Source organism: Salvelinus fontinalis, chromosome 6 (genome assembly GCF_029448725.1).
Source record: "Salvelinus fontinalis isolate EN_2023a chromosome 6, ASM2944872v1, whole genome shotgun sequence".
NCBI lineage: Eukaryota > Metazoa > Chordata > Actinopteri > Salmoniformes > Salmonidae > Salvelinus > Salvelinus fontinalis.
In genome coordinates this window covers 75,830,676-75,843,821 of record NC_074670.1, presented here as the reverse complement: position 1 = coordinate 75,843,821, position 13,146 = coordinate 75,830,676, and the positions used below count along the sequence as shown (strand labels likewise).

General features: G+C 50.6%; 1 protein-coding gene across 1 annotated transcript in view; it reads right to left on the bottom strand.

Moving 5' to 3' along the window:
* Positions 1 to 13,146, bottom strand: part of LOC129858440 (FH2 domain-containing protein 1-like) — a 42,880-nt gene that overhangs the window by 16,277 nt on the left and 13,457 nt on the right. The window contains exons 4-6 of the mRNA XM_055927663.1: positions 4,339 to 4,441; positions 2,289 to 2,374; positions 1,722 to 1,822 (exon numbers count right to left, since the gene is read on the bottom strand). Coding sequence (XP_055783638.1) covers positions 1,722 to 1,822; positions 2,289 to 2,374; positions 4,339 to 4,441 — 290 coding nt within the window. The remainder of the gene's footprint in view (positions 1 to 1,721; positions 1,823 to 2,288; positions 2,375 to 4,338; positions 4,442 to 13,146) is intronic.

The window sequence follows — 13,146 nt, the reverse complement described above, 5'->3', positions numbered from 1 at the left end:
TTACAACATTGTAAAAACGAAACAAAATCCCAAAGCCGACTAAATTGCTATCTGACACTAAATAGAGAATATGAATTGGCTGATTATCTCTACTCTGTCAGAGATACGAAGCAGAGACAGATCCTTACCAAGTACAGGCTGAGTGACCACCGATTGGCAATAGAAACCGGCAGACATAAAAAGACATGGCTACCCAAAGAGGAGCGTGTATGTGGTCACTGCACGACAGGGGAGGTAGAAACAGAGATGCACCTTCTCCTTTACTGTGAGAAATATTCCTCACCAAGAGATTCATCATTCACATAAATTACTACATTTATTCCAAATTTTTACTTATTAAACCCAGAGGAAAAACTAAAAATACTCATGGGCGAAGGAGCAATGGCTCCTCTGCAGCCAAATATGTATTTGCCTACCATAGCCTGAGGGACACTGAATAATAACATCTGCATAGTAAGCAGTAACTTACTTATTATTACTATTATTGTTATTACTGTTATTATTGTTGTTTATCATTCCAAATAGTAGTGGTATGGGTGGTAATGGTAATGATAGCAGTTTAATGATGGTGGTGGTGGTAGTAGTAGTAGTAATGATGATGGTAGTTGTAGTACTGATGTAATGGTGAAGATGAGTGGTATTTAGTTATACGTTAGTTATAGTTTCATTTTCCATATTTAGATTTTTAAATTCATTACATTTCTACTATTGACTGTTACCATTTTATTGTTATTATTTTTGTATTTAATTTTGTATTATTATTTACTACCATTTTATATTATTTTTTGTTATCGTTTATACATGTTATTACAAAGTATATTGTATACATTGTTGCTTTGGTAATATTGACACAATGTTTTTCATGCCAATAAAGCAGCTTGAATTTGAATTTGACAGACAGAGAGAAACAGAGCGAGAGGGAGAGAAACAGACCGAGAGGGAGAGAAACAGACAGAGAGGGAGAGAAACAGACAGAGAGGGAGAGAAACAGACAGAGAGAGAGAGAAAGACCGAGAGAGAGAGAGAGAGAGACCAACAGACATACATGTTAAGAAATTAATGATTTAGTCATTCGGTTTTACACCAATAAACCTCAAACATCACTTAATGCTAACTACAAAGTTTCCGATAACCTAGATGTCTTCTGCCAGCGAGCCTATATAAAACTGGTGAATAAAACTCTCATATCTTCATTAGACGAAACCCACGTGCAAAATCCAACACCTGTGGCCCATCTGTGGTCTACAGTACAAAACATCACTAATTCTGAACACACTTCAGATTACCTTCCCAGACTAAACTCAAACAAGACTGAGAACTTAAACGGGAAAATAAAACCCCCTGCTGATAATTGAAGGGGAAACTAAAAACCATTGGTCTTATCTAAAAAGGGAAGTGGATGGGCCACAAAGGGGTTTAAAGAGACGGTGATGAGGAGTAGAGTAGGCCAAAACTAAAAAACGACTTTCACCATTTCATACTAAACTGAAACAAGAGCACTAAAACGGGACGTGAACGGCCACATAAAGGAGTTTAAAAAGGGGCAGTGATTGGGAGTAGAGTAGGCCTAGGGTTTGTCCCAAATGGCACCCTATTCCCTATATAGTGCACAACCTTTGACCAGATCCCCATGGAACCTGGTCAACAGTAGTACACTATATAGGGAATAGGGTGCCATTTGGGACGAACCCTTAAATATAAAGGCCCTGCTGATGGTTTACCTCTGGCCGCCTCCCTCAGACATCTGGCCGCCAAACAGAGAGAGGTCACGGCAGGGTCAAACTCCTCTTGCAGGATCATGGCATCAAGACGCAGACGAAAGCTAATGGGGAAGAAAATGTGAGGGGAGGAGAGGATGAGGGAAGGAGGAGGTAGAGGAGAGAAGAGGAGGAGGGGGAGGGGAGGATGAGGGGAGGAGAGGATGAGGGGAGGAGGTGGTAGAGAAGAGGAGGAGGGGGATGAGAGGATGAGGGGAGGGGAGGTGGTAGAGGAGAGGAGGGATGAGGGAAGGAGGAGGTAGAGGAGAGAAGAGGAGGAGGGGGAGGATGGAAGGGGTTAGAGCCTTATCGATCCTCAGAGACACACACATCAGCACAGAGTGGAAAGCTAGTGAATCAACCAATAGTGTGTGGAGGGAGGGGGTCACTGCAAAACGAGGAGATAGACAGTCTCCCTGAGAAAAGCAGATCAATTGGAATATTTTGCACCATAGTTAGAAATTCAGGATCAGGGTTTGTAATCATTGTAAAACATGAGGTGCTGAAAGTTCTAAGGGTTGTGTGGTATACCTGGGGACTTCCACTAGTAGAATCATGAAGAGGTCGGGCTCCCCAAGCCCACTGCGTTCGGCCTTGAACCTCTTCAGACGAGCCTCCTGTGAAAATACCCAGATGGACAGCATAGAGACGTTATCAGTCAGTTCTGTTCAATTCTACAAGCCTCATTACTTTTATTGGGAATTCCACACAGGTTTAGAATATCCAGAAATCATATTTAGAATTCAGAGCTTTGATTGAGTCCAGTGGTAAACCAACCATCACCAAGGGTGAGTCCAGTGGTAAAACCCACCATCACCCAGGGTGAGTCCAGTGGTAAAACCCTCCATCACCCAGGGTGAGACCAGTGGTAAACCCACCATCACCCAGGGTGAGTCCAGTGGTAAAACCCACCATCACCCAGGGTGAGTCCAGTGGTAAAACCCACCATCACCCAGGGTGAGTCCAGTGGTAAAACCCACCATCACCCAGGGTGAGTTCAGTGGTAAAACCCACCATCACCCAGGGTGAGTCCAGTGGTAAAACCCACCATCACCCAGGGTGAGTCCAGTGGTAAAACCCACCATCACCCAGGGTGAGTCCAGTGGTAAAACCCACCATCACCCAGGGTGAGTCCAGTGGTAAAACCCACCATCACCCAGGGTGAGTCCAGTGGTAAAACCCACCATCACCCAGGGTGAGTCCAGTGGTAAAACCCACCATCACCCAGGGTGAGTCCAGTGGTAAAACCCACCATCACCCAGGGTGAGTCCAGTGGTAAAACCCACCATCACCCAGGGTGAGTCCAGTGGTAAACCCACCATCACCCAGGGTGAGTCCAGTGGTAAAATGTTATGGGATTTTGATGAATAATGACTAAATTATGTATACATTTAGCTTAAAACTATAACTAAACAGAATACTACTATGTTACTGTATGGATGTATGAACATTATTCTAATCATAGTGCTGAATATAATGTGTGTAATTTTAATCAAGAATTAAAACAAGGACTGTCTGTTCCTTGTTAGAAACGAATGGAGTTATCGTCAGACAGGCTGGAATGCTGTGTTCCTTACAGGACATACTGTCTCCACCCAGGGAGGGGAGAGACCTTGGGCTGGTCATAGATTGTTTAACAGGTGGCAGACCATGTTAGAAGGCTTGTGAAACTGTATTGCCATTGTATCCGAGAGGAGGAAGGACATTTTAAAACCTATGATGTCATTATTATTATATAACCTGATGTAAATTGTACTATGATCAGTACTCTCGAGAATAAACGCAATTGATTGATTGACTTTGAGACTGGTTTCTGTCCATTTTATGCAAATAAGTATCTTACAAATTCTTATGAATGGGCAGAGTGTTTTAATTGAATTGGTTGATGAACATATAGGAATGAAATTCCTTTAACATAAAACCACCATCACCCAGGGTGAGTCCAGTGGTAAAACCCACCATCACCCAGGGTGAGTCCAGTGGTAAACCCCACCATCACCCAGGGTGAGTCCAGTGGTAAAACCCACCATCACCCAGGGTGAGTCCAGTGGTAAAACCCACCATCACCCAGGGTGAGTCCAGTGGTAAAACCCACCATCACCCAGGGTGAGTCCAGTGGTAAACCCCACCATCACCCAGGGTGAGTCCAGTGGTAAAACCCACCATCACCCAGGGTGAGTCCAGTGGTAAACCCACCATCACCCAGGGTGAGTCCAGTGGTAAAACCCACCATCACCCAGGGTGAGTCCAGTGGTAAAACCCACCATCACCCAGGGTGAGTCCAGTGGTAAACCCACCATCACCCAGGGTGAGTCCAGTGGTAAAACCCACCATCACCAAGGATGATTCTTATGACTGTTATATTCTTATAACCATGTCCCTATACAACACGTGCAGTCATTGGCAACATCTTTTACAACATGTAATGTCAGTAAGCATTTCTCAACAATGATGTAATGGCAAACTGTTGATCAGGATAATGAGAAGCAGATGATGAGAGGGGTGGGGGGCTACAGGCCAGTCAGCGTTGTTGCAGTAGGACCTACGGTGTGTCGGAGAGGACACAGAGCAGAGTCTTTACCTCGTCTGCGTCAGGCAGAAGTTTGCAGAGCTCGGACAGTTTCTCGGCCCCGTAGCGGGTCCCGACCCCCTGCCGGATATCCTCAACTATTTCCTGGACAGCCCTGTAGAAACATGACAACACACATCAGCTCTATGGATGCCTTCTCTCTCACACACACACACACACACACACACACACACACACACACACACACACACACACACACACACACACACACACACACACACACACACACACACACACACACACACACCTCCACTGTCTGCAGGGTTTAGGGAAATGTGGTTTTAGCCACAGAGGATGGAAGTTACTGATATACTGAGGTGATTCAAGATAACACAAATTATTTAAAAATTAAGAAAAAAGATGATGATGGTCTGGAATGGCAGAGGGGGTATCATGCAGGAGTCTGGAATGGCAGAGGGGGTATCATGCAGGGGTCTGGAATGGCAGAGGGGGTATCATGCAGGAGTCTGGAATGGCAGAGGGGGTATCATGCAGGGGTCTGGAATGGCAGAGGGGGTATCATGCAGGAGTCTGGAATGGCAGAGGGGGTATCATGCAGGGGTCTGGAATGGCAGAGGGGGTATCATGCAGGGGTCTGGAATGGCAGAGGGGGTATCATGCAGGAGTCTGGAATGGCAGAGGGGGTATCATGCAGGAGTCTGGAATGGCAGAGGGGGTATCATGCAGGGGTCTGGAATGGCAGAGGGGGTATCATGCAGGGGTCTGGAATGGCAGAGGGGGTATCATGCAGGAGTCTGGAATGGCAGAGGGGGTATCATGCAGGGGTCTGGAATGGCAGAGGGGGTATCATGCAGGGGTCTGGAATGGCAGAGGGGGTATCATGCAGGGGTCTGGAATGGCAGAGGGGGTATCATGCAGGGGTCTGGAATGGCAGAGGGGGTATCATGCAGGAGTCTGGAATGGCAGAGGGGGTATCATGCAGGGGTCTGGAATGGCAGAGGGGGTATCATGCAGGGGTCTGGAATGGCAGAGGGGGTATCATGCAGGGGTCTGGAATGGCAGAGGGGGTATCATGCAGGGGTCTGGAATGGCAGAGGGGGTATCATGCAGGAGTCTGGAATGGCAGAGGGGGTATCATGCAGGGGTCTGGAATGGCAGAGGGGGTATCATGCAGGAGTCTGGAATGGCAGAGGGGGTATCATGCAGGGGTCTGGAATGGCAGAGGGGGTATCATGCAGGAGTCTGGAATGGCAGAGGGGGTATCATGCAGGGGTCTGGAATGGCAGAGGGGGTATCATGCAGGAGTCTGGAATGGCAGAGGGGGTATCATGCAGGGGTCTGGAATGGCAGAGGGGGTATCATGCAGGAGTCTGGAATGGCAGAGGGGGTATCATGCAGGAGTCTGGAATGGCAGAGGGGGTATCATGCAGGAGTCTGGAATGGCAGAGGGGGTATCATGCAGGGGTCTGGAATGGCAGAGGGGGTATCATGCAGGAGTCTGGAATGGCAGAGGGGGTATCATGCAGGAGTCTGGAATGGCAGAGGGGGTATCATGCAGGGGTCTGGAATGGCAGAGGGGGTATCATGCAGGGGTCTGGAATGGCAGAGGGGGTATCATGCAGGGGTCTGGAATGGCAGAGGGGGTATCATGCAGGGGTCTGGAATGGCAGAGGGGGTATCATGCAGGAGTCTGGAATGGCAGAGGGGGTATCATGCAGGGGTCTGGAATGGCAGAGGGGGTATCATGCAGGAGTCTGGAATGGCAGAGGGGGTATCATGCAGGGGTCTGGAATGGCAGAGGGGGTATCATGCAGGAGTCTGGAATGGCAGAGGGGGTATCATGCAGGAGTCTGGAATGGCAGAGGGGGTATCATGCAGGGGTCTGGAATGGCAGAGGGGGTATCATGCAGGGGTCTGGAATGGCAGAGGGGGTATCATGCAGGGGTCTGGAATGGCAGAGGGGGTATCATGCAGGGGTCTGGAATGGCAGAGGGGGTATCATGCAGGAGTCTGGAATGGCAGAGGGGGTATCATGCAGGGGTCTGGAATGGCAGAGGGGGTATCATGCAGGGGTCTGGAATGGCAGAGGGGGTATCATGCAGGGGTCTGGAATGGCAGAGGGGGTATCATGCAGGGGTCTGGAATGGCAGAGGGGGTATCATGCAGGAGTCTGGAATGGCAGAGGGGGTATCATGCAGGGGTCTGGAATGGCAGAGGGGGTATCATGCAGGAGTCTGGAATGGCAGAGGGGGTATCATGCAGGGGTCTGGAATGGCAGAGGGGGTATCATGCAGGAGTCTGGAATGGCAGAGGGGGTATCATGCAGGGGTCTGGAATGGCAGAGGGGGTATCATGCAGGAGTCTGGAATGGCAGAGGGGGTATCATGCAGGGGTCTGGAATGGCAGAGGGGGTATCATGCAGGGGTCTGGAATGGCAGAGGGGGTATCATGCAGGGGTCTGGAATGGCAGAGGGGGTATCATGCAGGAGTCTGGAATGGCAGAGGGGGTATCATGCAGGGGTCTGGAATGGCAGAGGGGGTATCATGCAGGGGTCTGGAATGGCAGAGGGGGTATCATGCAGGAGTCTGGAATGGCAGAGGGGGTATCATGCAGGGGTCTGGAATGGCAGAGGGGGTATCATGCAGGGGTCTGGAATGGCAGAGGGGGTATCATGCAGGAGTCTGGAATGGCAGAGGGGGTATCATGCAGGGGTCTGGAATGGCAGAGGGGGTATCATGCAGGGGTCTGGAATGGCAGAGGGGGTATCATGCAGGAGTCTGGAATGGCAGAGGGGGTATCATGCAGGGGTCTGGAATGGCAGAGGGGGTATCATGCAGGAGTCTGGAATGGCAGAGGGGGTATCATGCAGGGGTCTGGAATGGCAGAGGGGGTATCATGCAGGAGTCTGGAATGGCAGAGGGGGTATCATGCAGGGGTCTGGAATGGCAGAGGGGGTATCATGCAGGGGTCTGGAATGGCAGAGGGGGTATCATGCAGGAGTCTGGAATGGCAGAGGGGGTATCATGCAGGGGTCTGGAATGGCAGAGGGGGTATCATGCAGGAGTCTGGAATGGCAGAGGGGGTATCATGCAGGAGTCTGGAATGGCAGAGGGGGTATCATGCAGGGGTCTGGAATGGCAGAGGGGGTATCATGCAGGAGTCTGGAATGGCAGAGGGGGTATCATGCAGGGGTCTGGAATGGCAGAGGGGGTTTGATTTTCTCTGATCACTCTGCTTGGTAAACACACACACTGTTGGTCAAGATTATCCCCTCTTATCTGACTGACTGTTGGGGGAAAGGGCCTTTGACGCCACACTGCATGACATGTGCCCTGAGCAAACACACAGACAGGAGCTCAACACACACAGACAGGAGCTCAGAACACACAGACAGGAGCTCAGAACACACAGACAGGAGCTCAGAACACACAGACAGGAGCTCAAAACACACACACAGACAGGAGCTCAGAACACACAGACAGGAGCTCAAAACACACAGACAGGAGCTCAAAACACACAGACAGGAGCTCAAAACACACACAGGTCCTTAGAGGTTGAGACATCACCAGACAGAGAGAAAGAGCAGAAACTAGCCAGTTCCTGACTGTATGACCTCCAGGAACCAATTACCTTCATCTGCCTGACTCCCTCCAAATGACATATCAAGTCCAGGTCACTCAACCCCTCCACTTCCCCCACCCCCCTCTTTCCCTGACTTTCTCGCTCTCCCTTATTGTCCCCTTCCCCCACTATTTTCCTGACTTCCCTCTCTCCTACTCTTTCTTTCCCTTCCCTTATTACATACATACACTGAACATAAATATAAAAACACCACATGCAACAATTTCAAAGATTTTACTGAGTTACAGTTCATAAGGAAATCAATGAATTAGGTCCTAGTCTATGGATTTCACATGACTGGGAATACAGATATGCATCAGTTGATCACAGATACCTAAAAAAAAAGTAGGGACGTGGATCAGAAATCCAGTCAGTACCCGGGGGGCCAACCATTTGTCTCATGCAGTGCGAAACATCTCCTTCGTACAGAGTTGATCAGGATTTGATTGTGGCCTGTGGAATGTTGTCCCACTCCTCTCCAATGGCTGTCTGAAGTTGGTGGATATTGGTAGGAACTGGAACACGCTGTTGTACACGGCGATCCAGAGCATCCCAAACATGCTCAATGGGTGGCATGTCTGGAGAATATGTAAGCCATGGAAGAACTGGGACATTTTCAGCTTCCAGGAATTGTGTACAGATCCTTGCGACATGGGGCCGTGTATTATCATGCTGAAACATCAGGTGATGGCGGTAGATGAATGACACGACAATGGGACTCAGGACGAACTGTGTTCGTTGTCCGTAGCTTATTTCTGCCCATACCCTAACTCCACCATGGGGCACTCTGTTCACAATGATGACATCAGCAAACCGCTCGCCCACACAACGCCGTACACTGTCTGCCATCTGCCCGGTACTGTTGAAACCGGGATTCATCTGTGAAGAGCACACTTCTCCAGCGTGCCAGTGGCCATCGAAGGTGAGCATTTACCCACTGAAGTCGGTTGTGATGCCGAACTACATTCAGGTCAAGACCCTGGTGAGGATGACAAGCACACAGATGAGCTTCCCAGAGACAGCTTATGACAGTTTGTGCAGAAATTCTTCGGTTGCGCAAACCCAGTTTCATCCACTGTCCAGGTGGCTGGTCTCAGATGATCCTACAGCTGAAGAAGCCGAATATGGAGGTCCTGGGCTGCGTGGTTACATGTGGTCTGCCACGAGGCCGGTTGGACATACTGCCAAATTCTCTAAAGCAACGTTGGAGGCGGCTTATGGTAGAGAAAAGAACATTCATGCAGTCAGCATACCAACTGCACGCTCCCTCAAAAGCATCTGTGGTATTGTGTTGTGTGACAAAGCTGCGCATTTTAGAGTGGTCTTTTATTGTCCCCAGCATAAGGTGCACCTGTGCAATGATAATGCTGTTTAATCAGCTTCTTGATATGCCACACCTGTCAAGTTAATGGATTATCTTGGCTCTGCCTGTCGGCCCTGTGTTCACTAATACCATGGCCCTGTGTTCACTAATACCATGGCTCTGCCTGTCGGCCCTGTGTTCACTAATACCATGGCTCTGTCTGTTGGCCCTGTGCTCATTAATACCATGGCTCTGTCTGTTGGCCCTGTGCTCATTAATACCATGGCTCTGCCTGTTGGCCCTGTGCTCACTAATACCATGGCTCTGCCTGTCGGCCCTGTGTTCACTAATACCATGGCTCTGCCTGTCGACCCTGTGTTCACTAATACCATGGCCCTGTGTTCACTAATAGCATGGCTCTGCCTTTCGGCCCTGTGTTCACTAATAGCATGGCTCTGCCTGTTGGCCCTGTGTTCACTAATAGCATGGCTCTGCCTGTCGGCCCTGTGCTCACTAATACCATGGCTCTGCCTGTCGGCCCTGTGCTCACTAATACCATGGCTCTGCCTGTCGGCCCTGTGCTCATTAATACCATGGCCCTGTGTTCACTAATAGCATGGCTCTGCCTGTCGGCCCTGTGCTCACTAATACCATGGCTCTGCCTGTCGGCCCTGTGTTCACTAATACCATGGCCCTGTGTTCACTAATAGCATGGCTCTGCCTGTCGGCCCTGTGCTCACTAATACCATGGCTCTGCCTGTCGGCCCTGTGCTCACTAATACCATGGCTCTGCCTGTCGGCCCTGTGCTCACTAATACCATGGCTCTGCCTGTTGGCCCTGTGCTCACTAATACCATGGCTCTGTGTTCACTAATACCATGGCTCTGCCTGTCGGCCCTGTGTTCACTAGTACCATGGCTCTGCCTGTTGGCCCTGTGCTCACTAATACCATGGCTCTGCCTGTTGGCCCTGTGTTCACTAATACCATGGCTCTGTGTTCACTAATACCATGGCCCTGTGCTCACTAATACCATGGCTCTGCCTGTTGGCCCTGTGCTCACTAATACCATGGCTCTGCCTGTCGGCCCTGTGTTCACTAGTACCATGGCTCTGCCTGTCGGCCCTGTGCTCACTAATACCATGGCTCTGCCTGTCGGCCCTGTGCTCACTAATACCATGGCCCTGTGCTCACTAATACCATGGCTCTGCCTGTTGGCCCTGTGCTCACTAATACCATGGCTCTGTGTTCACTAATACCATGGCCCTGTGCTCACTAATACCATGGCTCTGTGTTCACTAATACCATGGCCCTGTGTTCACTAATACCATGGCTCTGTGTTCACTAATACCATGGCCCTGTGCTCACTAATACCATGGCTCTGCCTGTTGGCCCTGTGCTCACTAATACCATGGCTCTGCCTGTTGCCCCTGTGCTCACTAATACCATGGCTCTGCCTGTCGGCCCTGTGCTCACTAATACCATGGCCCTGTCTGTTGCCCCTGTGCTCACTAATACCATGGCTCTGCCTGTTGCCCCTGTGCTCACTAATACCATGGCTCTGCCTGTTGCCCCTGTGCTCACTAATACCATGGCTCTGCCTGTTGGCCCTGTGCTCACTAATACCATGGCCCTGTCTGTTGCCCCTGTGCTCACTAATACCATGGCTCTGCCTGTTGGCTCTGTGCTCACTAATACCATGGCTCTGCCTTTTGGCCCTGTGCTCACTAATACAATGGCTCTGCCTTTTGGCCCTGTGCTCACTAATACCATGGCTCTGCCTGTTGGCCCTGTGCTCACTAATACCATGGCTCTGCCTGTTGGCCCTGTGCTCACTAATACCATGGCTCTGCCTGTTGGCCCTGTGTTCACTAATACCATGGCTCTGCCTGTTGGCCCTGTGTTCACTAATACCATGGCTCTGCCTGTCGGCCCTGTGCTCACTAATACCATGGCTCTGCCTGTCGGCCCTGTGCTCACTAATACCATGGCTCTGCCTGTCGGCCCTGTGCTCACTAATACCATGGCTCTGCCTGTTGGCCCTGTGCTCACTAATACCATGGCTCTGCCTGTTGGCCCTGTGCTCACTAATACCATGGCCCTGTGCTCACTAATACCATGGCTCTGCCTGTCGGCCCTGTGCTCACTAATACCATGGCTCTGCCTGTTGGCCCTGTGCTCACTAATACCATGGCTCTGCCTGTCGGCCCTGTGCTCACTAATACCCTGGCCCTGTGCTCACTAATACCACGGCCTTGTGCTCACTAATACCATGGCTCTGCCTGTTGCCCCTGTGCTCACTAATACCATGGCTCTGCCTGTCGGCCCTGTGCTCACTAATACCATGGCCCTGTCTGTTGCCCCTGTGCTCACTAATACCATGGCTCTGCCTGTTGGCCCTGTGCTCACTAATACCATGGCTCTGCCTTTTGGCCCTGTGCTCACTAATACCATGGCTCTGCCTTTTGGCCCTGTGCTCACTAATACCATGGCTCTGCCTGTTGGCCCTGTGCTCACTAATACCATGGCTCTGCCTGTTGGCCTTGTGCTCACTAATACCATGGCTCTGCCTGTTGGCCCTGTGTTCACTAATACCATGGCTCTGCCTTTTGGCCCTGTGCTCACTAATACCATGGCTCTGCCTTTTGGCCCTGTGCTCACTAATACCATGGCTCTGCCTTTTGGCCCTGTGCTCACTAATACCATGGCTCTGCCTTTTGGCCCTGTGCTCACTAATACCATGGCTCTGCCTTTTGGCCCTGTGCTCACTAATACCATGGCTCTGCCTTTTGGCCCTGTGCTCACTAATACCATGGCTCTGCCTGTTGGCCCTGTGCTCACTAATACCATGGCTCTGCCTGTTGGCCCTGTGTTCACTAATACCATGGCTCTGCCTGTTGGCCCTGTGCTCACTAATACCATGGCTCTGCCTGTTGGCCCTGTGTTCACTAATACCATGGCTCTGTCTGTCGGCCCTGTGTTCACTAATACCATGGCTCTGCCTGTCGGCCCTGTGCTCACTAATACCATGGCTCTGCCTGTTGGCCCTGTGCTCACTAATACCATGGCTCTGTCTGTTGGCCCTGTGCTCACTAATACCATGGCTCTGCCTTTTGGCCCTGTGCTCACTAATACCATGGCTCTGCTTGTTGACCCTGTGCTCATTAATACCATGGCTCTGCCTGTTGGCCCTGTGCTCGCTAATACCATGGCTCTGCCTGTTGACCCTGTGCTCACTAATACCATGGCTCTGCCTGTTGGCCCTGTGCTCATTAATACCATGGCTCTGCCTGTTGGCCCTGTGCTCACTAATACCATGGCTCTGCCTGTCGGCCCTGTGTTCACTAATACCATGGCTCTGCCTATCGGCCCTGTGCTCACTAATACCATGGCTCTGCCTTTTGGCCCTGTGCTCACTAATACCATGGCTCTGCCTGTTGGCCCTGTGCTCATTAATACCATGGCTCTGCCTGTTGGCCCTGTGCTCACTAATACCATGGCTCTGCCTGTCGGCCCTGTGTTCACTAATACCATGGCTCTGCCTTTTGGCCCTGTGCTCACTAATACCATGGCTCTGCCTGTTGGCCCTGTGCTCATTAATACCATGGCTCTGCTTGTTGGCCCTGTGCTCACTAATACCATGGCTCTGCCTGTCGGCCCTGTGTTCACTAATACCATGGCCCTGTGCTCACTAATACCATGGCTCTGTCTGTTGGCCCTGTGCTCACTAATACCATGGCTCTGCCTGTTGGCCCTGTGCTCACTAATACCATGGCTCTGCCTGTTGGCCCTGTGCTCACTAATACCATGGCTCTGCCTGTTGGCCCTGTGCTCACTAATACCATGGCTCTGCCTGTTGGCCCTGTGCTCACTAATACCATGGCTCTGTCTGAATCACAGATAACACTAACCTTA